The sequence below is a fragment of the Mytilus edulis genome, chromosome 13 (genome assembly GCF_963676685.1).
Source record: "Mytilus edulis chromosome 13, xbMytEdul2.2, whole genome shotgun sequence".
NCBI lineage: Eukaryota > Metazoa > Mollusca > Bivalvia > Mytilida > Mytilidae > Mytilus > Mytilus edulis.
The window spans coordinates 39041185-39068860 of NC_092356.1; the positions used below are offsets into that span (position 1 = coordinate 39041185).

Sequence of the window (27676 nt, forward strand, 5' to 3'; positions counted from 1 at the left end):
TATTTATTTTCGTAAAACATCTGCACCAATAACCAAATAACATGTAAAAAGGAGATGTGGTATAATTTTCAGTGTGATATCTCAAGACACCAAAGGACGAGGATGTTAACAAATTTGTTAAGGGTTTCATAGAAGAAATCTGAGGACACAAAAGGCTCCTAAAATCCTGAATTATGCACCAGGCAAAAATGATACTTTTCACCTTTTTTGGAATCGTTTCGTTTTTTGTTCATATTTGAATTTTGTGTACATGTAGCCAACACTTTTTCTTTTTATCTATTAGAGTAATGAATATATAAAAAATAATTTTAAAGTTGGTAAAATTGTCTTTTAAGGCAAATAATCGATACAGAAGTGGATTTACAAATCTCATTGTACAATAAATATATTTGTCAATTTTTTGAGGGGCTATACAAGCGAATACTTATTTATTTGGTCTGCAGGTAGAAAATGTTGCGTTGTAGAGTGCAAGCAAGTTTAACATCTGCTGTGAAGCCACTTCCTCTCCTCTTTGCTAATAGTTTGCAATGTCTTTTCTTGGCAGCTATGGAAGTGAATAATTTTATTTTTAGTTTGAAGGTTGATAATGTTGAGTTGAATGTTGTAGCATGCAAATGACGAAAATCATGAACATTTCTCCCATAAATTAAAATCGCTGAACATACTTTATTTCAAGTCCTATTAAACATAGTTTTAGAAATCATTTTCAAAAGTTAGGCTTCAGAACACATATAACCTCAATCAATAGCATTCAGCAACACAAGTCCAGACCCTGTTTTGATCTTGTTGCTGCTTAAAAGTTTCAGTAGATGTCAGCCTTTCCTCGCTAGCATTCAAATCAAAGCTTTCTAAAAACAAGAATGTTGAAATGTCTCGTCTTCTTTACTGATCACTGATTTTTTTATAGTTCTAAATATATAGCTTTACTACATACAAGTATCACATCCAAGAAAATGAGATCAAGGTCAGATAATTAATCAAACCAGAAATTACATGTACACCTTACAATCATTAAATATACCAAATATATTTAACCTAGTGTTTATAGTTTCTAAGAAACAGACTTAAACAAGAAAAGCAGGAAACTAAATATTGATAACTGAACCATTAAAATCAGGTCAAGGTCAGATGATATCTGCAGACAGACATATACACCTGACAATCTTTCCATACAACAAATATAAATGACATATTGGTTAAAGTTTTAAGAAAGATAAACCAAAAGACATAAAGTAAACACTCAGCAATGAACCTTGAAAATGAGGTCAAGGTCAAATAAAACCTATCAGACTGACATGTGCATCAGGTAAAACTTCTATACACCAAATATAGTTGACCTATCCCATATAGAGTAAGAAAAAAAGAAAAAACTTAACTTAACCACTGAACATACAATGAACAATGAAAATGAGGTCAAGGTCAGATGCCATGTGTAAGTTGGACATGTACACCGTACAATCATTCCATATACCATATAATGAAATATAGATGACCTATTCCTTATAGTATCCGATAAATGGACTTGACCATGAAAACGTTTGTACTTTTTTCATGTAAAACAAAATATTATATACAATTTATTCATAATTAAATTTATACATATAAAAAAACAAGCATGAATATAACTTTGTAAAAATATTCAATAAACAGTTAACAGTAATAAACAGTATTGTTCAAGATGTTTTAAAATCAACAACAAAAAACTTTGTCCTTGCCAAGCTTTAAAATTAAATGTTAACCTTGTTCATGACTTGCTCACTGAGAACCAGATAAGATAAAGTTAACAGCATCTTCAGCTGTTACACTGTCTGTCTGTACGTTATCGGATATTGGTTGATTTGGTACTGCTGTGTCATGTCCCATCAGTACATGTTGTTCGGCCAGAGCGAAGTCACTAAATGCTGCGTTGCATTCACTACACATGTAGACAGCTACATCTGTAGATTGTTCCTGTGCTGCAGGTTCAACCTGGTCATGTGACTCCGCTTCTACTTGACCTTCAAGCTGGTGAACTTCAGTAGTTGGCATTTCTTCTATTGGCTGATTATAAACTGTAGATTCCATGACAACTGTCTGAGTTGGAATATGATTCTGTTCATTCACCTTATCAATATCTATTTTCATACCGCCTGGTAAGAGTGTATAACTATTCATATTAGATATTTTTGAGGGAGAAGAAAATATAACAACTTTGTCTGGTCCTAGTTGTACCCTCAATCCCTTACATTTAGGCTTATGATTTTTTAAAGTTGTACTTGTTGTAAATACCTTTTTGCATCCATCACACTCGTGTTCCCCTATTCCAGTGTGTGTGGTCATGTGCTCTTTCAGCAGCCTTTCCAGTTTAAACTTCTTATCACAAAGACTACATTCGTGTGGAAATTCTGAAGAGTGGCAGAACACCTTATGTTTTGCAACAGCGCCTGTATATGCAAATGACTTTCCGCAAATGTCACATAAATATGGTTTATCTCCCGTGTGTTTGTTCAGATGTTGTAAGAGATTTGCTCTGCTATTTACTTTTAATCCACAAAAATTGCAGACATACCGATATGTTCTATCTTCTTTGTTCAAGTGAGTTTGCTCATGTGATACCATATTTCCTCTCTTTCTAAATCTTTGCCCACAAACTGAACATGCATGTTTCTTTTCACCCACATGCACTTCCATGTGTAACTTAAGGTATCTACTATTAGCAAAAAGTCTGCCGCAGATGTAACATTTGACCTCGTTCGTTCTTTGATGTACATTTTCAATATGCTGTTTGAGAAAAACTGGACCTCTGAAATATTTGCCGCATGTTGGACAAGCGTTTGCTTCTTTGAAGTGATTTGATTTAACATGGCTTTCCAGGTCAGGACGATCTTCTCCTACATACTCACAATGTCTACAAGCATGCTTTTTACGATTTGGATTTGTATGTTTAGTGTCAACGTGAGTTTGTAACATGTGCATATTCTGATAAACCTTTCCACAATACTCACAATTATATTCTTCTGCTTCTAAAAAGGGACCATGCTTTGAGTCCAGATGAATTTTCAGATATCTTTCTTGATCAAAATGTCTCTCACAAACATCACACCTATAAGCAGATAAAGGATGTTCTCTGGAAAGGTGTTCAGAGCAATCTGTAAATGTATCGGATACAAATTCACATTTTGAACACCGGTATAATCTATCTTGAGCTGTGAAACATTTCCTGTTGTTTTTTCTATTAGATATAATATCAATGTTAATCTTGGGAATGAATGCACTAGTGCTTAGCTTATATTTTTGGACTTGATACTGCAGACAACCTGAGGTGACTGGATTTCCTTTTGAGTCCCTAATATCGACATTTTGACTGGTCATAGGACCTTGATGATTATCTGTTAGAAATTCTTCAGTATCAGAAATCTCTGGATCTTCCATTGGAAATTGAAGCCTTCCTTTCGGAACTGATTCTACTGCTGCAATTTTTTGTTTGATCTTTGCTGCTATTCCCTTTGGAAGTTTCACATTTACTCTTTCATTCTTTTCATTTATCAATACAATTTCCTCTTCCTCCGTAGAATTTTTATCTGCCGATTTAGCACCTACAGCTGGTGTTACGTTTCCTGGAGATTCTTTTTCACTCAAGACTTCACGTTTCCCTGAGGCTGCTAACTTAGCAAAGTCAACCCTCACTCCTCTCGTAGAGTATCTTCTCCCTGGAGTGACAAGGGTGTCTAGCAGTGATGGTTTTTCAGGACTGAAATCAGGATCTATGGGTTCTTCTTTGATCATTTTAGCCAAGGGTAGATCTGATTGGTTCAATTCTAACCTTCTTTTCTTTCCCTGTCTAGTTTCACGAGTACTTCCTACACTTTTCGGAGATTCTTCCATGCCATTATCAAAATTGGAATCTGAAAATAAAGAATGGAAGAATGCTTGATTAAACTTGTCAATACAATATTTTGTATTTATACATAAATATACAATGTTAAAATGTTCAGATTTAGAAACAAAATAAAATTTGAGCAGAGTTCAAATCAAACTGGATGTATAAGATGTTTCATTTGAACAAAAAATAAATATAAAATGTCCAACCGAAAAACCTAATTTAAAGTTAGACTTGAGGCGGTACATAACACTACAGGGAGATAACTCTAAAAATCAGCTGAACTATTTAATCATGTTTTTTAAAGAAAATATTAAAGTCATAAGAAACGAGTGACTGGTGAAAAATAATGTTCATCCAATTCTTGAACCAATGTATGTATATATCATAAACTTAGTCCTCTGTGCACGATTTTATAATTTTTTACACAAATATATTGTATAATCGTCAATTTTTTTCTATCTGTCTGTTATGATTGTTATATTTAACAAATATGGCTACTCATTAAATGCCGTGTTTTGAAGCGGAAGTTTACCGATTGTCACCTTATAGTAAATAATCAACAAAAAGCATGGGTATTTAGCACGTGTTTAACATATACAATCAGGTAATTGTTTATTTTAATGACAGATACATGCATATTGCTATCACCAGATTTTTACGTGGAGGGTCACGCTTAGGTCACTATGCATATGGAAAATATGTCGGCAAATTGATTCCTGGCAGCAAGCAATTAAAAATAAGTAAACTTCTTCTAAATGTGGACAAATTAAAGAATTTTCCTCAGAAAAAGTATATGTACATAAGTTTTATAATGAAAACTATCCATTTAGTTTTAAAAAACATATGCATATTTTTTTTTTTGATTTGAGGTTTCATATGACTAAGCTTCTCAATGAACAAATTGGTCTTTGTCAAACTGCTGTATATCCGTTACAATTTTTCAAATAGAGTTTGTGGTTCACGTTTATTGAAACTTTTATATCTTTATAAAAGGGTCAAAGTAATATTTTGTCAAAATTTTACGAAAACTAAACAAGCCAATTAATTTTAGTCAAGGTGTCACCTTAAGGTGGTACCTAACACAACAGGGAGATAACTCTATAAAATCAGCTAAACGTTTTAATTACACTGCATTGTTAAGGGAACATTAAGCTTCTCAATGATCAAAATAAGTGTTTGTCAAACTGCTATTTAACCGGTGTAATTTTTCTGATAAAACAATTGGTTCAAATTTTTTGAAATTTTTATATTTTTGTCAAAGGGTCAAAGTAAATACTTTATCAATTAAACAAGCCAAATTAATTTTAGTGAAGGTGTTGAGTACCACCTTAATGTTATTTCTCATTAAACTTTTCAAAAAAAAATCTTTTTCCACATGGTCAAATGAGAACAAAGATCAGTAAGAAAAAATGTTCAACTTTAAACTTCAAGTTTGAACACACAAAAAAATAGAATGATACAAGGGGACATAATCATTATGACCATGCTGTAAAATATCAAAAAACTGTTAAACAAGTAAGCATTCTCAAATACTTTGACATTAGTCAATTCAAGCATTTTATAGCTGACTATGCAGTATGTCGGAGGCCTTTGTGTGACTTATAGTTATTAATTTCGGTGCGATTTGGTCTCTTGTGAATAGTTCTCAATGGCAATCATACCAAATCTTCTTTTTGATATTGTCTCAAAAATTCACTTTTTGTGGTGATAAATTAACATTGAATGAGAGAAATTTTACAGAGGAAACATAAATTTAGAGGCAATGTAAGGGAAATATAAAAAAGACACTAGAAAAAACAAAAATATTCTACACAATATTTACCCTCTAGTCCAAAACTATCATCCTCATTTTCTATTGTCATGTCAGCTTTTGTACATGTTCTTTCATTGTCCTTCATACCAAGTCTCTAAAAAAAATATATACATCTTAAAGTAACAAATATAAGCTTTCTAATATGTTTACTTATCATTTTTTCTCTCAAAATATAGCGGAAAAATATCTATCTTATGTTTTATTATAGAAAAGTAATGAACCTATTGACAAGTGATATTTTACTTTCTGTGATATTATTTTCAAGATAAATGTTATTATCTGAAAATTAATAAACATAATAATATTAATCATAAATTTGAAGGTATAGATCTGTTTTTTCAAGTTAAAATCCCAATTCACAGATGTGTCTGTTGCATTCAATAAAGATTGAAATAATGAGTTCTAACCCCTTGTGGGGTAATTCCAATTTGACTACAGAAATTCTATTTATAGTCTCCTACACATAGATTGAAGGTGTGCTCTATTTATACATAACACATGAAATGTTTTTAAAATAGTCGAGTCTAAAAAAAAATCTGGTAGGTATTTGAATTTTTATCAGCATTCAAAATTAATTTATTTATCTGAGGGTTTATTTTTATACTCTATAAAATTACGAACTGTATGGTGTATATATGACATTTCTTTTATCATGTTGTTAACTTCTTATAACTCAATATTTCTTTTCTCAGGCCAAAAAAACAACAACATGTGTTTCTACTAACCCTACCTACCCTAACACTTTTTATGCCAATTTTGAACAAGCACTGATAAAGTTAGACTGATTCCCTAGTACATGTAGTAACCAGCTAAAAAATCTTTGTAAAATAAAATGATATTGCTTACCTATCCTATTTTTTACACGTTAGCAGAAACACATGTATTATTTTTTTTTGCTTCATAGTTCATTATCCCTAACTCCATTTAACAGCACCCATGTCCATCTTTTCAAGTGAATAAAATCTCATAAATAAAAACTAACCTTTTTTATCATGAGCATTGCATTTGTTACAGCTTCCATATCTCCAACAAAACTATGAACAGGGGAGACAATTCCAGGTGCAACCATGTATGACACATTTGTCAGCTCAGAAACCTCTTCAAACACTTTATCTTCTAGACCCTTAGCTCTGACGGCTGACAATAACTCATCTGATATCTCTGCTGTAATGTTACTGAATATCTGGAAGGAAATATTACATCTTTGACATTAAGATATTTCACATTTACCCTTGTACATCAGCAATAGAAAAGATTTTATTTTAAAAGAGGAAACTTTGTGTTCTATAAGAAAGGTTTAAGACTTATGTTGGTAAAACATTATTTAGCATCCTTTTCTGCCTTTTTTTTTTTAAATTAGTAGGGTAGAAGAATTTACTTTATTGAACAATTTAATGAAAGATGATTTTGAGACAATGTATAGATATTCTACATGTGCCAGGAATAACAAGCTGACATAAAATAAATTGGATCTTCAAAAAATCTCTCTATTTGGTTGAGGTGCACAAAAAATATTTCTTTTGACTACAGTCTGGCAGCAGAAATCAGTCAAAAACCTGTACCTTGAAACCCTTTGGATCCACCTCTTTCGGTTCTTTTTGAGGAGATGTTGTTTCAGAATCATCCATTCCATCATCTGTAAATATAAAATTTCAATATTAATGGACATGCACTGATACTTCATATATCTAACTACTGGGTTGAAATTATTGCTGGCAGATCATTTTAATACTTACAAGTTTATACAGAAGAAGAAAAGGTGTTATTTTGATCCCCAAATACTAGTTCAAATTCTATGGGTTTAAAGGTGGGTAAAGAACACCATTGAAAAGTTATCATTATAAAATCAGCTAAATGTTTCAAGCACATACATGTACTATTATTGTAAAGAGAAATTACTGTTTATCAAACTGCTGTTTTTCCATATTTTTATTTTCTTTGTCAAAGATACAAAGTAAATATTTTGTTGAATATTATAAAAATTGAAAAAGCAAAATCTATTGCAGTCAAAATTTTAGGTACTCCCTTAAACAAAAAGCTGGATAAATGCTGCCTTGTTCACTTTTGATAAATTGTGAAATGTTTATCTTGTATATTTTGTAGCGACTGTACAACCCTTTCTACAATATTTGTACTAACCATTATCATCCATATCTTCTGTAGCAACAAACAAGGAATCTTCAATTTCTTCATCAATTGTTGCATCCACTTCTTCAAGCTTCAAACTCAGTTTGGAAGAACCATCATCTACTGGTATGTTTAAGGGAAGTCTAAGAAGAAAATTGCAAATTGTATCAAGTTTACTGCACTTCCTAAATTAGATTCATTATTTTTCTTGGAGTACCATTGTTTTGTGGATTTTCAATGAATCACAAATTTTTAAATACTTGTATGCATGAATCCTATACAAAACCATGAAAAACAATTATCCATGAAAATTTTAATTTAAATTTATTCACAAAAATACAAAGAAAATAAAAGAAATCAACAGTATAAAATTTTAAACTTTAGTTTGACAAAATATCTACCTCAAAGAAAATCACTAAGCAAATAATTAATTAACATTGTATGAAAAGGTTTGTTGCTATGTTCACAATTAAACATTTTTTCATTGACGTATAAGCAAAGCTTGAAATTATTTAGGACTCAAAAACCTGTAATCACCAATGAAAATATTTAATACATGCAGGATTAAGATTTGAATATGTTTGTTCATTTCAAGTCTGTATGAAGGCAAATCTATATTTTTTCTATGGAAAATTAAGTTGTTAGCATGGTCTGTTCAATATCTTTGTTATAGGTTTTATAAGTATTTTTAAAATTTCTTCAACCAATTGCAGAATAAAACAGAAATTTAACAATTTAATTGTGTATATTGGAGATTCAAAGATTTTTTTTAACAAATAAAGGTAATTACATTTTCAACAAGCAGTTAGGTATATCAGTAACAAAACCTCTGTCAATATAAAGCAGACGGCTATAAAAAATTCCTTGAACAACTCAAAACAAGACTAAATTAGTTTTTTGTTATATTATCTTTTTATTTATGTTTATTTTCTTTTCTATTTTTTTAATTATCCCCTTTTCATCTAATTCTTTTATTTTTAACAGCAAAATAGATGATTCATATAAAAGCCAGCCTTGCTTAAGAACTATATCTTTAAATATGATCTTACTTTGCGACAGGCATCCCTTCTCCTTGACAGATTTCTAAATGGTGCATAAAGGCATTTCTACGTCTACGATTGCCACCACATATTGGACAATGAAAATGTGGGACGATCCTTGTGATACTTTTATTCATATCCTTTAACTGACAATCTAGGTAACAAGGCAGTATAAAATATCCTGAAATTACAACAACAACAAAATAATAATTTAATAAAACAGTGATTAATGATTTGTGCAACAAAATACAAATACTTATCATCATCTCATTGTGACAAAGTTTGATAATAGGGTATGCTTTGTACTATAATCTATGGACAAAACTTTTTTTTTCTTCAAAACTGTTTCTGCCCATTATATCATTGCACTTTTCCAAGTTCACCTGCATTACTCATATAACTTTTAACAGTGTTTGGTGGTAATAAGCATTGCATATGAGTTTTTCAAGGGTAAAACTTTCATGCCCCTTCTGTCTAGCAAGTGTGTGTACATTATTTAGCTGGTTTGATATGCATGAAATATATCATATTTAAATGAATGTATATTTGTACTGTATCACACAAACAGTACAATGTAGCTTCCCTTTTGATTGTTCATGTGTAGATGATATTGATAATCTTTAATACCTTTATAAGGAATCCTTCTACTCCAGTGGGAATGGTTATGGATTTTAATTTTCTTCAGGAAGCATGGTTTAATCCTGTCTATTGTACAAAGAGCACAATGTATCCTCTTCCCTTTACAGCAGGAGTCATCCTGGCATTTATCAAGTGGCAGATCTTCAAGGCTTCTAACTATTGAAACATGTCCCTGGAATATAATACTTGTATCTAAGACTTAACTCATAATAAATTTCATTGAAAATGAAGACTATGTACTTGGGATTTACATGGATTAATAATCTCATAAATTAGACATCATTTTATAGCTATCCATTATGGGTTTTGATCATTGTTGAAGAATGACCTATAGCTGCTAACCCCTATATCAAATCGTCTCTGATAGAGAATTTTATCCTTGGAAGTCCTACCACATCTTCTTATTTTAATATATAAAGTTATAAATTTCTAAAAAGAACTGTTATATTACACTTTATATACTTAAAAAGATTAGTTTTAAGGTGTAATACCACCAAATCATGGTACGCCACATCCGGTTGCATACGAAAGTAGGCCTAAAAAAATATTCCCTTGAATTTGACAGTTGTAGAAAATTAACCCTGCATTTCAATGCACTTAAATTTTTCTGAGTCGTAAATATGTATGTTGGATGTCTGAATGCATCATTCTTTTTTTATTTGATCGTCTTATAAAATATTCTGGAACGTTAAGGTTACATAGTTACCAAAGCAAGTAACCAGTAAATACAAGTGTAAAAATTGGGTTGTTTACTTCCGGTGATGATTATTTTCTTATATGCAATGAAATGTAGTGTGAAATTTTCACTGTATCACTGGAAAGGATTAAACTTTACACATGCAAAGTATTTCTTTGGTTGAAATAAAGGTAAATACTGTACAATTTTTTTAAAAGTGTCAATTTAACAAAGACTAATAGGGAAAAATCAATGGTGGTATTACACCTATTTAGGGAAACCATATGTGCACTCGTGACCTTTTTGTACTTTCATTTTTAAAAGTTATAAATAAACCAGTTCATACATTGTAAACATGGACAATTCGGCATGGATTTAGACACAGAAAGCACGTTTGAGGTAAAATTGCCTTGAAATGGGGGTTTACGGGTGTTTTCTAAGTCAAATGGGTGGACAGACAAAGCTGTATTTAGTTTACTGTGTTAAATTTTAAATTACCCTTACAGTTTTGTTTATACAACATGTGAATTTTTTATTTCAGTGTTAACCATGTTCTGAAGAGCATTCTGTTGAAAAATCTTATATGTGAATTGGTCTGCAGATAACACTTCAGCATTAAAGTAAGTATCAACTATCATCATGTTTTTTGTTGTTTTTTTTGGCCGCAAAAGTTTACAATTTGCCATTGTGTCGTCTACATTTTGCACAGACAATAAATCATCTAAACACTTATTTGCCCTGGATTTATACACATCAGATACCAGTCTCACATACTTAAACTTTATAATTCTTACCAATTATTTTTTGTACCAGCATTCCAAGGGACATAACCCTTTTTAAAACATTTTGAGGTATTTTTGTATTACTCTTTTCCCCATTTTTTAATGTAAAATACAAGAAAGTTGACTCTTTGTATAAATCTATTAGAAATATACTGTTATGAGTAAATAAAAAGACCTTGATACCAGTAACAATAAATGATTGACTGAAAGGGAACCGTTATTTGTCACACTAGGCGAACAGACCAAAAACTCGAGTTACACATAAGGGCTTATAGAAACTTCCGTGTAGACTGTTAACATTTATAGAGACAGTTCTTTCAGCCAAAACACTTTAATTATTGATTTAACATTATATTTATTTAATTTTTGTGGGTAAATAATCACATTTGTTTTATTTTTTAGACAAAAGATATCAAGTTTTCATGAAAAAGGAAGGAAGGAGGAAAAATGGACCAAAACAGACCAAAACAGACCTTCAAATGAACTCTAAAAGGTGCAATAAAATTGTTTATCATCTTAAAGTTGTCTTTTGTATTCTATTTAATTGTTTGAATGCATAGATCATGAGTTTATGATCAGATAGTAGTCAACACTGCATTTTATAATGATACACTGAAATGAGCATTTTTCGAAGAAATTAGACTGAAATTGCCGTAGGATATGGCCTTACATTATAGTGATTTTCTCTGAAACTATAGCTCTGACTGAGACAAAACTTGACAGTTATGCTTGAAATAACTTGCAATTGGAGGGAAAAAAATTACATTAAGTTTATTTGATATTTAGGTGTTCTTTAGGTGTAATACCACCAAATCATGGTACGCCACATCCGGTTGCATACGAAAGTAGGCCTAAAAAAATATTCCCTTGAATTTGACAGTTGTAGAAAATTAACCCTGCATTTCAATGCACTTAAATTTTTCTGAGTCGTAAATATGTATGTTGGATGTCTGAATGCATCATTCTTTTTTTATTTGATCGTCTTATAAAATATTCTGGAACGTTAAGGTTACATAGTTACCAAAGCAAGTAACCAGTAAATACAAGTGTAAAAATTGGGTTGTTTACTTCCGGTGATGATTATTTTCTTATATGCAATGAAATGTAGTGTGAAATTTTCACTGTATCACTGGAAAGGATTAAACTTTACACATGCAAAGTATTTCTTTGGTTGAAATAAAGGTAAATACTGTACAATTTTTTTAAAAGTGTCAATTTAACAAAGACTAATAGGGAAAAATCAATGGTGGTATTACACCTTAATTATAATTACATCAAAATTAAGTCTTTGTTTTAAATAAACATTCTGTTTGACCTCACATGTCTTTATATTCAAAGGTCAATAAACTTTCATTTGTGACCAATTTCAATATGGTTTATATGGAATAGCTATTGTAAAATATTTCATATCCTTGCTTTAATTGAACCAATACCTTCATTTCTGTATTTTCACTGACAGGTAATAAATCTTTATTAGTTTTATAGGCTTTGTCTATTGCATCATCAGATGGCCCATATCTGATAGTCTCGTCCTTCTGGGCGGACTCCTCACACCTCCACAAATGGAAAATTAATGATTTTCTATCAGGATGTAGACTTTCACAGATCGGGCAATGAAAATGAGGGGAAGTAACTTCAGTTCCACATTTCTTTTTACAAAGCTGAACAGCATATCCTGAAATAGAAAATACATTCAAATAGATTTAATAGATTAACAACATGATACAACTGCAGGAAGAACTTCAATTAAGCTGATTTTATTGATGTAGACAAAAATAATTAAATTTCAGGTGTAATTGTTTAGTATTGGTATTTACTATCTTTTAATCAATCAATTAAAACTTTCTTCTTGAAACGTCTGTCTTTTTTAAATTTAAATTTTGTTTCTTTTATCTAGCCTATCAGAAAAGCTTTTCTCTATGAAGAATTTTTTTTGCCTTTAGCTCCTACTACATTTGTTCTAGCCAACTTCATGATTTGTTTTTGCAAATGTTTGCCTTTGTGAATGTTTGCATGTAAAATTAATAATCCTAGTATGACATTTTCAACCACACAATTTTCAAAAGTCAGGAAAATAAATCCCTCATAAAATTAACTCTGTTTGCTATATTTTAGATTCCTTTTTAAACTCTTTCATCTTTCTTCTATCAGGTACATTTTTTATGATGGCTAAAGCAACACATATCAACCAGTTTAACCACCAATAACCTCTAGAAAAATATTTGTACCCCTTTAAATAAATTTCAATGCAAATATGTAAAATTATAGCCATATAACTTTATAACATTGTTAACTTACCACTGGCTATTATAGACGAAGGATGTTTAGTGTCTGGAATTCTAATGACCGTTGGAGGTTTACCCTGAAAAATACAAATATTCATGATCATGTACATGAATAAACAAAAAGATTTACAGATATATGTGTTTATGGTGACTATAAAACATTTATATCTGAATGAAGAACACAAAAATTACATATATATATACCTATATAGATATAGGAAGATGTGGTATGAGTACCAATGAGACAACTCTCCATCCAAGTCACAATTTATAAAAGTAAACCCATGTACATTTATATTATCTACAATTGAAGAACTTTTCAGGTTTAATGTTCATCAGGAAGCGCATAAAACTTTGAAGAGTCAGAAACGTAGAAATACAAAATGTAAAGTGAAAATAAAACCTGTTAAAATCTTAAATTGCTTAACAATGGTATTATGGAATTTTAAAAGTACTAAAGATTAAGACATGTTATTTATTTGTTTAAATACTGTGTAATTTTTTTTTTCATTCTAACGTGTGTATAATAAGAGTTTTAAGTACTTACTGCCTTGCGAGCATGAGAAAACAGATGGCGGAAGAATGCCCCCTTTTTTAGGACAGTTACATTTTTACATAACGGACAATGGTAATGTGTATCTGTTCTTGATCCACAGTTCAAAGAGCACTTTAATATCAACATATCTGAAAAAGAAAAAAGTTTAATAAATATTATGAAAAAAGTAAAAACACAAAAATACTGAACTACGAGGAAAATTTAAAAAGGAAAATCCAAAATCAAAAGGCAAAATCAAAAGTCCAAACACATCAAACGAATGGATAACAACTGTCATATTCCTGACTTGGTACAGGCATTTTCTAATGTAGAAAATGGTGGATTGAACCTGGTTTTATAGCGCTAAACCTCTCACTTGTATGACAGTCGCATCAAAAATATACATTTAGGATTAAAAAAATAACTAATGATTGTAAGTTTTATATATGGTGCACTCAGGACACATTTATGTAGCCTTAGTAAGAAAACTGATTGTGGTTGACACGAAAAACAAAACATGCAAGATCCCAGTTGTTCAAAATCCAATATCCTAAGGGAGCTCATCAGGTAGAAACTACCTCATTTTACATGTGATAATGTACATTTCAATTCCATATTGTAATGTTCAGACATACATGTATGAAAGATATATCTGTATTTGATAAATAAATTTAATTGAAACTGAATATATGTATTAACACACACACACACACATATATAAAATAAAAGCATGTTCTCAAATTAATAACATTATTTTTTGTGGATTACATTTGCCTATTACTGCGGATACATTTATTTTGGTGGCACCAATGTTTGTGCATTTAGGAAGACTTACATTTGTGGATATTTAAAAAAATTATGGTTTTATCATGGACGGCATACATGTAAAGCCTATAGAAAATTATTTGTCCAGACAAATTTAATTTGACAGGAATACATGAATATGACTGTTATGGAAGCCATTGGCTGTACAATCATTTTCTACCAATTCCCCTCACCTTCATACTGAACTGCATGAACAAAATGGTTGAGTTCCAGGTGATCTCTGATCTTGGTTGTTTTAGATGGCTTATAATGACTAGGAACACAGAACGGACAGTGAACAGCATTACAACCACAATCTGTATCTTTACATCTAGTCAACGTGATAGCATCACCAACGGAGATAACTGAGGTAAAATTACCAACATCAGATGAGTTACTTCCCTTATCATCTCCATCATTTTCAGAATCTTGACTATTCTGGCTAGTGGCGCTACTTTTCTTTGCCTTATCTGCATCTGTTATCTTTGGCTTTTTGGTATATCTTCTTTTAGGTGCCATAACTCTTTTGCCTTTCTCTGAACTTTGTTGTAAGTCAAGGCCTTCAATGAAAGTTCTTTTATCACCATCATTTTTTGTCTGTGTTTGTTTTGCATCAGAATTTTTTGGTGTACTTGTACTTGGTTCAGTGCTTTTGGGATTCAAATTCAAACCCTTCCCTTTATAGTTTAGGAGTGATACTAAGCGTTTCCCTGGTGATGGAGATGATCTATTTGTTGGTGTTGCAGGAAGACTTCCTTTTTCTGAATCAATTTCTGGATTGTCATCTTCTTCGTTATTATCAGTTCTGTTCTGCTGTAAAAAAGAATGCAAAATTTTACAAATTTCATATATAAAATTACAATTTGCCATTTTTTTGTTATAAACTGGTTACATTTACTGTGTCATAAATTTGAATTCTCACCAGTCTGGCTTCTTCATTTCTACACTTGAAACTAAGGGTCCATGCAAAAATGTTTTATACAATTTCTGACATGCAACAAAGTAATTCTTACCACCATAAAATAAATTTAGGATTGGACATTGGATTGTCACAAAATGTTGACACCTATATTTCTACAATAATGTAATAAAATATTTTTTTCAAAAAACTTATTACAATACCGTTTATTACTATAATATATTGTACTAGCGACATGAATGTGTATATAGGGTTCTGATTGTATATATATAGGGGATACTTAATCTTATAAAAAATTAAAAATTATTAAAACAGCAAATAATCAATTGAAATTAATTGACATTTTTTATATAATTTTTTTTATTTAATAGACTATAAGTATTTAATTTTTTGGATGCTTAATCTGTCTTCTTGTTGCTAAATTTATTCTTCTTGACAATAGCAGGCGAATCATGTAGACCATATCAAATAAAATTGCAGACCATTTGAAGTGTTGTTGTCAATTTGGAGTATTATTTTTTGATTTAATAGACTATTAGCATTTAATTTTTTTTAAACCTAATCTGTCTTCTTGTTGCTAATTTTATTCTTCTTGACAAAAGCTGATAAGACTATTTTAGAATTACATCTTTCATCAGGAAAGTTCATCAATTTTAAGGGTCTTTGTGGTGTATTCAACAGATACACATATACAGAGGGTTTCCCCTTTATCCATGCTCTATTAAAGAGGGAGGGTAGGAGGGGTCCTGATCCTGAAATCCTGGGCTTAAAAATACGAAATCCAGAGGCCCCGAATTTGAAAAAAGAATTCCCGGATCTCGAAAGGGCAATCCCAAAATCCCGAGCTTAATAACACCTGATCCTGGAGTCCAGACAAAGGTCCTATCCCCCTCATTAAAGTTCATCAATCCTCTTAGTGATCTTGAACAATATGCTAAACTAGAATTTATCATTCTTCTGTAAGTACTTAATCACAATTCTCCAATGTCTATTAATGAAACCTAGTGTGCCGAATACACCTTATCGCTATTTGTCGACCATAAATGGACTTCACAAAAGTTCCCTAAAAATGTTCACATCATAATAGATTCAAACATATCTGATGCAACAATGGAAAAGAGATTGTTGTATGACATCAAAGTTCAAGAGGAACAGATTTCCACATATTGATAAGGTGTATATCAATTATACTAAAGAATTTAATTCGCCAATTAATTCATACAAAATAACATTGTCATTTTTTCAACCAAATGATCAACATCCAAACAGATATAACACACTCCTATACACACAAGTGATATTCACTTAAACCAAAGTTTTTCAAAGAGTCAGAAAATTAAGCAACAAACTCAAAAGTTGTCCCAATAGGCAATAAATTTAGGCTTAGGACCAAGGATTTGTATAGCTAAATCCTTGGTGCAACGGTTCAAGACGTGTGCTGAGGATATTTTTCTCTTATAATATTATTGCATTCCGATCAGAAAGTATCTAATCAATTGACATAACAAAAATTAGAAGGACTACACAGGCAGAAAAGATCTGAAATATCCAACCTGTTAAAAAAGGGGTTATGATTGTGAAACTGTTTCCAGATAAATGGTGGTATTTCCGTGAATTATTTATACCTTTAAAATATAACTCGCAAGCATTTTGTTTGTCTACATTTGACGTCACAAAGTGAAATAATCAAGCTTTAACTAAAGTGTTACTGCGGAAACTCTTTTTAAATGTGGATACACAGCTAGATTGGTTCGTCAGAAAACAAGCGTCCCCAACATGGCGCCGAGAACGAACCAAAAGGCGTCTATAATATTCCGAATCAATGTCGGTGTAACGAATTATGAAATCCGATATAAAATTATAGGCATTTTTTCGGTCAAAAAGATAAGTTTGTATTGTACAGAAATAATAAGTTACCTTCTACGTATATATAGAAATATTGTTCCATATTTTCAAACGTTTGTGTTGACTATTTTTTCGAAGAAAATAAACATTCCGTAATATTTCAAGTCACTAACCGACATAGATTTTATTATTACTCAACTCCACCCAAAAACTGGAAAAGAAAATAGCAGAGAAAACAGAAAATGCCACCAAAGAAAAGACAAGCAAATGATAATGCAAATAATCAACCAACAAACTATGTATGATATATCAGTTCTAATGAAATGATTTTTAATTGATTGGTATTGAATATACAGAGAGAACACCTCCCCCTTTTTCACTTTGATTTTGGACTTGCACTATATGTGTGCATTTTAAAACAACTCTCCACAATAGACCGAATGATACAGAAATTAACAACGACATCTCCTCTACAGCCTTCAACAAGGAGCAAAACCAATTCGACCCATACTGCATAGTCAAAATTTATATACATGATATAAGGCCTCAAAATGACACATGTATTAAAACTAAAACAAGAATGTGTCCTCAGTACACGAATGCCCCACTCGCACTATCATTTTCTATGTTCAGTGGACCGTGAAATTGGGGTAAAATCTCTAATTTGGCATTAAAATTAGAAAGATCATATCATAGGGAACATGTGTACCAAGTTTGAAGTTGATTGGACTTCAACTTCATCAAAAACCACCTCGACCAAAAACTTTAACCTGAAGCGGGACAGACAGACGGACGAAAGAACGAACGAACGGACGCACAGACCAGAAAACATAATGCCCCTCTACTATCGTAGGTGGGGCATAAAAACTAACGGCCTTATGTATAATCAAAATAATGAATGAAAACAAATATGTAACACAGCAACAAATGACAACCACTGATTAATACACTGACTTGACATTGGACAGGCTTATTCAGCATGTGGAAGTGTTGACAGGTACAACTGTCCAAAGATATTTCCAAAGACCAATTATTAACACAACCAATGTTACTTAATCCAATAGACCAATCACAATTCAACATGGCCAATATTACTGAATCCCACAAACAAATCAATGAAGCTAATGTTACTTTATAATAATAGACAAGATTAAAACCTAACCTCATTCTGTAAAACCCTGAACCAGCTGTTAGAACATCATGATAGTGTATCAGTCCTATTAGGGTGGTCACCTTTTAAGATTGTGTTTAAAACCTTCCCACCCATCAACCAAAATGGTTGACTCATTATTTTTCATTACTACTCAGTACTGTCAAAACAATAAATAACTTGTCTTGATAAATGTTGAAATCATCAACAGGTCAGGAAAAGTATAAATCAAGTAAGATTTAGAAAAAATTATTTACATCAGTGATTTACACAATAACTCTGTATTTGATTTGCAGGATACAAATGCAGCCAATGAGTTTGATATAGAGTTGTCCTGGTGTATCAGACAACTAGAGCTTGGATTATGCAACCAGAAACCGGACTCCAGACAAGGTACATGTACATGTTACAATAAGGCCATAAGAAAACCTACCTACCCCCCAAAAATAGCTGCCTACTGCAAATCTTTTATTGGTCTGATGTGAAAAAGGTTTTTTTTATTGGATAAGCATGGAGACCAAAAAACATTTGACACTTTAATTTCTCTTTTTTCGAAAGAAAATGCCTACCTACATGTACCTGTTTCAACCTTTGGGTAGAGTTTGGACAAACCATTATATTTTTTAGTGTGGTCTAAGTTAATAGTACAAAACATTATTGCAGTAATTAAACATTTTTAAATACATGTAAAAGCTTATATCCTACAAAATTTTCTTTGTTATCTTCCTGAAGAGTTTCTTTCACAAATGTTTAAATATAGATCTATGTCATTTGGTTTAATTACTACAATAATGTATTAATGTCATATGTGGTCCCTATTGGAATAAAATTTAATTTTGGATGTAACACGTCTTCTGATTGGCTGACGTTATTTTGTTATCAGCCCATAGACATAATTTAGTCATGTTACCGTGACGTCATCAACGTTTTTCATGGTTTTCTACGGTTTAAAATGGAATTAAATTATAAGAAATGACTGTAATATTTGTTCTGTCTATTCGAAATAACATAAAAAATGTGGTGCACACTGTTAAATAACCCGCTATGCGCGTTATTCAGTGTGCACCAAATTTTTTATGTTATTTCTTCATAGACAGAAAAAATATTACAGTCATTTCTTAATTAAAAATAAAAATTCACCACATGTTTTAAATAATTTACCCTCAAATATTTGTATCTGTATTATTTCTGCATCTTTGATAATTTTAATTAAAACTTTTGTAATTATAAAAGGGCTGTAACCAAGTAACACATACAACATATATAAATTTGGGATAGTACATATATTAAAAAAAAATATTTACTGATATAGGTTATTTTGATAGTAGTGTAAAATCCATTAGACATTTGTTTTTTATCATGAAATTTTATTTAAATTCTTTTTTACTAATTCTTGAGTTCTGATAATTAAATCTTCTTGAAATTCATTACAATAGGATTAACAGTTCTGTTTTTTTTCAATTCAATTTGAACACAGAGCAAAATGAACATAGTGGTTACACATAGGTTACGATGCATGTGGATTCTTATGCGAGATAAATTGTAACAACTGTAAATATGTACATCTGTGAGTCTGCATTAAATACAGACATATCTAGAATTTTATCATGCTATTATTTACTAAGTAAATTTTTGTTCTTTTAGAATGAGGGTTTAATTGTTTAATTCTTATAGTTGTCTTAACATTCAAAAAAGTGCAAAATGATGGACAATGATAATATCATGTTTCTGTTTATTTTAAAAATAATGTCTATTTTATACATGGCTACAGGGAGTAATTTTTAAATGCCTTTCACAACTATTTAACATCTGTACAAAGTAGACTTTTTTGCTTAGTTCTTATGGTAAAAGGTTGAACTCTTATTAAAAAATACTAAGCAAACCAGAAAAAATATTTGAGGCATGTTTGACCTCTCAAGACTTGAAAATTTGATTGTTTGTAAAAGAAATTACTTGTACATGAAAATCATAAGGGGGAGATAACCAGAATATTTAAATCTGATAAGAAATTCAAAATCTTACAAATTTACATATATTTTATTGATTTATTCAATTTTATTTGGGCTATAAAAAAGAATAGGTTTGTTTGCCCTAACCCTACCTACCCAGAAAATAGCTGCCTACTCAAAAAAAATTTCATTGTCCTAATGTGAAAAAGTTTTTTTAATAAGATATGCATGAAGATTAAATAGCATCTGACACACCAATTTCTCTTTGCCGTAAAAAAGAAAAGAAAAAGCCTACCTGCCTACTGTCTTTACCTTTGGGTAGAGGGTTTGGGCAAACCAAAGTATTTTTTTTTAAGTGTGGCCTTGTCTTTTTGCCTTATTTCACCAGAGAAATATATATAGACAATAATACAAGGATTTATATAGTTAAGAATTAGTTTTGATAGAAAGCACTGAAATCTTATCTTTTCGAGAATTCCAACATTGCATTTTTCACAGCTGTTTTTATTTTATATACAATAGAAATTTTGTGATTTATATCAATTAGACATTAATCCTCCAAAATAAAAAACCAAAAGAGATCAATACACTGCAGTCTTGAACAATATTGGCAGGTAACATTAAGCGATGACAAAAGACGCTGATAAGGTTTCTGACCTGGGACAGACACATTAGTATAAGGAAGAGTTAAATATATGTTTTTAGAGTTGACAACCCTTCCCTATTAATGTTGATCACTGAGATATGTTTTGCATGTCATGAATTATTGTATTTTTATCCTTTCAGAAATCATTCTGTAGCATGTTAAGAATTTATTTGTTCCATCTTGAAAACAAAATATAACAGGAGATCTCGAGTCTTGAATCTCTTGAATGTATAAAATTTACTTTGCAGTTCCAATTTGAAGATCTTATCACTTTGAAAAGTACTTTCATTCCTATACATTTATCTTTTTAGCGGCAGAAGCAATAAAGGTTTTAAAGATCCTGAGAAGTGACAAGTCACCTTTAGTGAAGAAAAGACAAGCCATGAGAAATACATTTGGTGACTACAGACAGAAAATTAAAGAGGAAGAAAAGAAGAATGCAACAAGTAAATAATGAAAATATTATTTTTTTAAAAATATGTGGAAGTAAACAAATATTTTTCAATATCCTTTCAGAATTAGCACTGGGATAAAGAATTTAAACAGATAACCAAAAAAAATGGAGAGCAAATATGTTCTTTATATTGAGTTTCAAGATCACCAGATAACACACACTTTCATGTCTAAAGCTAGTTTGTGTTAGATTCTCTTCATCGGTTTTCTGTTGCCAAAAGTGTTCTAAATAGCTGAACTTCAACCTGTATAAATTTTAACTGACTCCGTGTTTTACAAAAACTCTCCATCCACTCATTTAATGGGTACAATAGGTAGTGTTGCAAACAAAAAATAGAATTTATAGACATTGAAATTCAGTATCATTTTTCAATCAGAAAGGTTAAAATTCTTACCAGACTGAGAACACTCAATTTAACCTTATATGTCCAGTGGCAAATAACTTTTGTAAATACTGATAGACGACCCTCAGGGATGATTCCAGGTGTTTTCAAATGGGTCCCTTGAACATCAAATTGGGAATTTTTATTCTAATTGGGAATTTTTATTCTAATTGGGAATTTTTTAAGCATAAAATCTAAGTCGAAATAACATTATTTTCCTGTAAAAACGGAAAATGTATACTATTAAATTTAACCTGTACACTGGTGTTCATGTAAGTTGTAACAGTTTGAATAATTCTGGATGGGCTACTGTTATTGCATGAATATCATTGAACATGATGCACTAGTCTATCATCTTAGCTATAGTCACCTAGGCTTATTACAAACACATATATTTCATCGGGTATTTTTTCAACAGAAGGTCATCTCTATAAATTTACCTTGATTCAAATGGATTTCAAATTGGACTGGTCAATTGTCGAATTCAGAAAAGCAATTACAAAAGTTCATATACTCAAGTGATAAGATATTTAAAGCATGAATCAGTATTCTTTAAAATTATTTTGAATCATCTTCAAAACTTGAAATAGTTCCATAATGATGACATCGTATTTCATGAATGGTCTATCATCAACATTATTTTCAAAAAACGCTCAAACTTTTGTCTTTTGAGGAAATAATTTCTTTTACAAAACAAGTTTTCATCATATCATATAACCGACTCTGCTGGGCGATCTGCTTTTACGAGATCGGCGCCCATTAAACTTTATCCATCAATGTTATATCAAAATTTGAATTTTCTCTCTGCCGAGATCTGCTTTAACACCCCTTTTTATCAACCTGCTGGGCGATCTGCTTTTACAAGATCGAATACTAGCTCCTATAACATATTAATCAATTGAATTCGGCTGATAAAATTGTTTGCCACATTTTGACTGGCATAATTAAATCGTTGTTAATAAAATGCGATGTAAACAGCTAGCATTCTTATCCGGATTTTAAAACGTTTTGGCAACAAACTTTGAAAAATTATAGTTGCCTTAATCGGTTTCAGAAACTTTTCCGAAAATATCGATTTTTATTTTATTTTCCTGAATTGGGAATTCATTTTCATGTACATTTTTTTGGGGCCGCTGGCCGATTTAAGGGCCGCTTAGCGGCCCTAAACTATATAGTGGAATCATCCCTGACCCTTATTCAAGATAAAAACAATTATTCTATATTGATAGTTTTCTGTATGACTTGGAATTTGATTGAAACAGCATATTCATATGTGGAATGAAAAAGTCAATAATATCACATATTTTCTGAATCAAAAGACAGTAATTGTATATTTCACAAATGTATTCAAATAAGAGATATTTTAAAACTTTATTTAGATACTTTTTCTATTCTACTTTTATATATATAAATCAATGAAATATTAGCATTAATACATTTAACATATTTGTGTAAGACATTTCGTTTTGACTGTCAGAGAATTTTGTGTAATAGAGAATTTATTAAAAAAAAAAAAAGCAGAGTAATCTCCCTTTAAGGAATTTATATATGGTAAATTCAGAAATTATTGGGAGAAATGCTACAGAGTTGTAAACGCAATAATTTAAACTCGCATTTTGAAATATTTTATATGAATTATACAGGATTTTTCTCAAAATCGTAAAAATTCAAATCGCATTTCAGTTTAAAATGACAAAATCGCAATAATAACTGCACGCAATAATTTCTGAATTTACAGTATATATATATTTTTTAAGAAGGACTAAACTTTCATCCAATTGCCAATACTAAGAGAATGCATGTCTTTTATAGGGGACAATATATTATGAGTTTTTCTCGATGTTGAAGTCCATAAAGTTGCTTGTAATTGTTAACATCCACTTCAGTTGAACGCTGGTGGATAGTTGTCACATTGACAATGATACCACATCTACTTATTTTTATATCAAAGTATTTAGTTCAAATAATCAAACCAAGGTCTGCATGGTCTGTGAAAGTCAGAAAAAAATATTCTTAGCTTATTACAAATAAATGTTATGGAAAGGATGCAGTTGAAACTACTCATGCATCAATAGTATGTAAATTTTTTATATGCTTTCACTTATAATCATTTTCACATATAAAATTTCAATTTTAACTTAATATTTCTTTTGTTCTGTTTTACAGAAATGAAGAAGTTAAAGGTCACACCAGTATTAACAGAATCTAATAAATCTGTTTTCTACAAAAAGTCATTGAAAAAAGCTAATGAATCGTATGTGACAATGATGGCTTCAATAAATGTGAATGATGAGAAATCTCAGGTGGATACAACAAGGCTAATGTCAGACACTTCACAAGGGGAACCTTGTTTTAAATTTGGGTTTACACAACCTTCATCATGTGAATCTATAAATACACAAGACAAGGCAGTATGTAGTGGTGATAAAGTAAACATTGATGTCACATGTCTGTCACATGACCCTTCAGATAAGGAGCCAGCTAAATGTGTTGAAAAGGAAGACAGTAACCTTAATCATGTGAATAAATTTGTAATGCAAAAGTCTGATAACAATTTTCAGTTTAACTTTGATATTCCACCATGAATAAAGTGTTATTGACAATGCATATATTATTGTATTTATTTTTCAGTTTTTGTTTCGTGAAGACCATGTTTTCTATAATTCTTATACAGATTTAATATACCTTCCTGGACCCTGGACTGGTTAATGATTATTTTATAATCAAGATATGGTTCAATTGATATCAGTTCTTCAATGGTCAAAATTCAATTATTTGGTAAAAGGATTAGGTCTGGTAAAGGCCCATTTTGGCCTCAAATTTCAGGCTGATGAAAGCTTTTGTACACTTTTTAAGACTTAAGTGTCTACTTCAGTCGATTCAATTAGTTTGTGTGAAAGATTTGAACTGATTTAGTCATTTCAGATGCTCATATTCAAGCTTAAATATGGAAAATTTATCAAATATGCCATAATATGTCACTTTTCAGATAGTTTTTGTCAAAAAAAGAAAGTGGCCGCATCCGTGTTCACCCTCAACCTTTATATATGTTATGTATTATCATCAAATACAACTTACATTTAAATATTAAGAATTAACACAAATGCGGCCACTTCCATTTAAGACGAAAACTGTTTAAAATTTAACTCAAATGCTAAATTTGTGAAGATTTCAGTAATTTAGCATGACTTAATGATGCTAGTACCCGATATATGAGCATTGTATTGTCAAAAACAGACCATATTTATGTAGCAGAAGTATTTTACTTTCCAATAAATAGCTAAAAGTTTACATTATAACAATTTTGTAAAACTGATATATTTTAGGACCAAAAAGGGGTCTTGCTGAACCTACTCCTTTTCTTGGTTTCCTCTGAATTTCCTATTTTGATTTCACAAAATGATGCAATCATAACTGATGACCATACTTTTAAAAAATCACATTTTGCACATATCATTGCATGGATAAAGGAAAATAAAGTTTGTCTACATGAAAACTTAAAATTATAAGAGAAACCAATTCCACCACCAAAAACTTTTGCAATACATGTACCATATTTTCCCATTTTGGACAGTGATATTTTAAATATTGAAAAAGCTCTGCAATATAAAAAATAAGATGTGGTATGATTGCCAATGAGACAACTATCCACAAAAGACCAAAATGACACAGACATTAACAACTATAGGACACTGTATGGCCTTCAACAATAAGCAAAGCCCATGCAAGCCTTTCATTTTAAAGATGAAAATTAAACTGTCAAGTTATATTTGATTTTTTTGTAAAAACACGGATGAAAAGATAAGTAAATCATATATCTTAGAAAGGTTGATACTTATTGATTTTGAAGTCACTAAAACCTGAGGTCATGGTCACTGAAAAACGACTAAAATAAGTGTTGAAAAGGTTTATCCAAATAATAACATCAGAACTTAATATGTTGTATTGCAACCTTACATGAATTAATGGTCATTTATTATGAGCTGAAGATCCACAATGGTATTTAGGTCATATACTTAAAGTCAAATTTGCTAGGAATAGGCTGAAAAAAAAGGTGATTCTGGATAATAAGTTAGGTTGAAACAAACTTATTTATTACATATAAGGAGAGGAAAATCAGTATTGATTTCTAGATCATTTACTTCGAGGGATATTATGAGTTTTCTCACTTATGTAGAAATAAGAAAATGTGGCATGATTGCCAATAAGAAAACTCCCCACCAGAGATTAAAAATTAATATAAGTTAATGACATTCTATAGATCACCATAAGGCTTTCAACAATGAGCAGAACCTATGCTATATAGCAAGCTTCTTCCTATATCTATTAGTTATTTTACTGTAGCTCAACATAAGGCATTCAACAATGAGCAAAATCCATACCAAACTAACGTTATTTAATTATTTGCTTTTAAAGAAATAAAATTCATTTAAAGAGTAGTTTAATATGATAAGTTATATTGCTCATTTTATGCTGGGTTGGACAAAATCCAAATCTATCTTAAATTATGGTGATTATAGGTACGCACAAAACAAGGAAAAGCAGTTACTTATTTGTGTAATCATTTCAATAAGTTTCCATTCATGGTGTTGTGTACTTGCTATTATGGATTGGTTTGAGAATTGATTGATTGATTTATTTTTAACACCTCTTCAGCAGTATTGCACGATTTCATTTTAACACCACTTTCAGCAGTATTGTGCTATTTCATTTTAACACCACTTTCAGCAGTATTGAGCTATTTCATTTTAACACCACTTTCAGCAGTATTGTGCTATTTCATTTTAACACCAATTTCAGCAGTAATTGCACGATTTCTTTTTAACACCACTTTCAGCAGTATTGTGCTTTTTCATTTTAACACCACTTTCAGCAGTATTGTGCTATTTTATTTTAACACCACTTTCAGCAGTATTGTGCTATTTCATTTTAACACCACTTTCAGCAGTATTGAGCTATTTCATTTTAACACCACTTTCAGCAGTATTGTGCTATTTTATTTTAACACCACTTTCAGCAGTATTGTGCTATTTCATTTTAACACCACTTTCAGCAGCATTGGGCTATTTCATTTTAACACCACTTTCAGCAGTATTGTGCTATTTCATTTTAACACCAATTTCAGCAGTAATTGCACGATTTCTTTTTAACACCACTTTCAGCAGTATTGTGCTTTTTCATTTTAACACCACTTTCAGCAGTATTGTGCTATTTTATTTTAACAGCACTTTCAGCAGTATTGTGCTATTTCATTTTAACACCACTTTCAGCAGTATTGAGCTATTTCATTTTAACACCACTTTCAGCAGTATTGTGCTATTTTATTTTAACACCACTTTCAGCAGTATTGTGCTTTTTCATTTTAACACCACTTTCAGCAGTATTGTGCTATTTCATTTTAACACCACTTTCAGCAGTATTGTGCTATTTTATTTTAACACCACTTTCAGCAGTATTGTGCTATTTCATTTTAACACCACTTTCAGCAGTATCATGCTATTTTGTGGCAGCAAGTTTTAATTGGTGGTAGAAGCTGTAGTGCCTGTTTAAAACTACTGACCTTCAGTAGGAAAACTGACAATCCTGGTAAATTAAGATTGGAGTCAGGCCCACTTGCCACATGAGGGATTTGAACTCACAACCTCCATGTTGACAGTGATATTATATTTCAACTACTCGACCACTCACCACTTGGCCACCAAGTTTTGTTTGAGGAAGGTTTTTTTTCTCATGCATTTAAATTCATGGATACTTATATATTAATTGGA

General features: G+C 30.9%; 3 protein-coding genes and 1 long non-coding RNA gene across 5 annotated transcripts in view; 2 read left to right on the forward strand and 2 right to left on the reverse strand.

Moving 5' to 3' along the window:
* Positions 1-27676, reverse strand: part of LOC139501253 (uncharacterized) — a 599145-nt gene that overhangs the window by 9515 nt on the left and 561954 nt on the right. The gene's annotated exons all lie outside the window — the stretch shown is intronic.
* Positions 1565-17284, reverse strand: LOC139501292 (uncharacterized). The gene is made up of 12 exons (XM_071290326.1): positions 17108-17284; positions 14758-15376; positions 13772-13908; positions 13238-13301; positions 12373-12614; positions 9470-9653; positions 8852-9023; positions 7815-7945; positions 7238-7311; positions 6658-6858; positions 5685-5769; positions 1565-3884 (listed from the first exon to the last, which is right to left on the reverse strand). Exons 1-12 carry the CDS (start codon positions 17129-17131, stop codon positions 1756-1758), a joined length of 4062 nt encoding a protein of 1353 aa, XP_071146427.1. The 5' UTR covers positions 17132-17284; the 3' UTR covers positions 1565-1755.
* LOC139501293 (uncharacterized) lies at positions 10229-11460 on the forward strand. Of its 2 annotated transcripts, none has more exons than XR_011658509.1 (3): positions 10229-10348; positions 10699-10777; positions 11342-11460. It is a non-coding gene; the product is annotated as an uncharacterized lncRNA (long non-coding RNA). The 2 variants fall into 2 exon arrangements; XR_011658510.1 differs by lacking the exon at positions 10229-10348 and adding an exon at positions 10483-10556.
* On the forward strand, positions 17494-24515 carry LOC139501294 (UPF0488 protein CG14286-like). Its single transcript, XM_071290328.1, has 4 exons — positions 17494-17626; positions 18774-18870; positions 21384-21518; positions 24075-24515. The coding sequence occupies exons 1-4, from the start codon at positions 17570-17572 to the stop codon at positions 24491-24493; spliced, it is 708 nt and encodes a 235-aa protein (XP_071146429.1). The 5' UTR covers positions 17494-17569; the 3' UTR covers positions 24494-24515.

Bases quoted from the DNA above. Each gene is read 5' to 3' on its own strand.
- LOC139501292 (XM_071290326.1), bottom strand. From the start codon at position 17,131: ATGCTTGCGAGTTATATTTTAAAG. The intron at 7,946-8,851 runs GTAAGATCATAT...TTTTCTTCTTAG, and splicing joins GAAGGGATGCCTGTCGCAAA to ACTTCCCTTAAACATACCAG. The intron at 7,312-7,814 runs GTTAGTACAAAT...TTATATTTACAG, and splicing joins AGAAGATATGGATGATAATG to ATGATGGAATGGATGATTCT.
- LOC139501294 (XM_071290328.1), top strand. From the start codon at position 17,570: ATGCCACCAAAGAAAAGACAAGCAAATGATAATGCAAATAATCAACCA. The intron at 18,871-21,383 runs GTACATGTACAT...TTATCTTTTTAG, and splicing joins GAAACCGGACTCCAGACAAG to CGGCAGAAGCAATAAAGGTT. The intron at 21,519-24,074 runs GTAAATAATGAA...TCTGTTTTACAG, and splicing joins AGAAAAGAAGAATGCAACAA to AAATGAAGAAGTTAAAGGTC.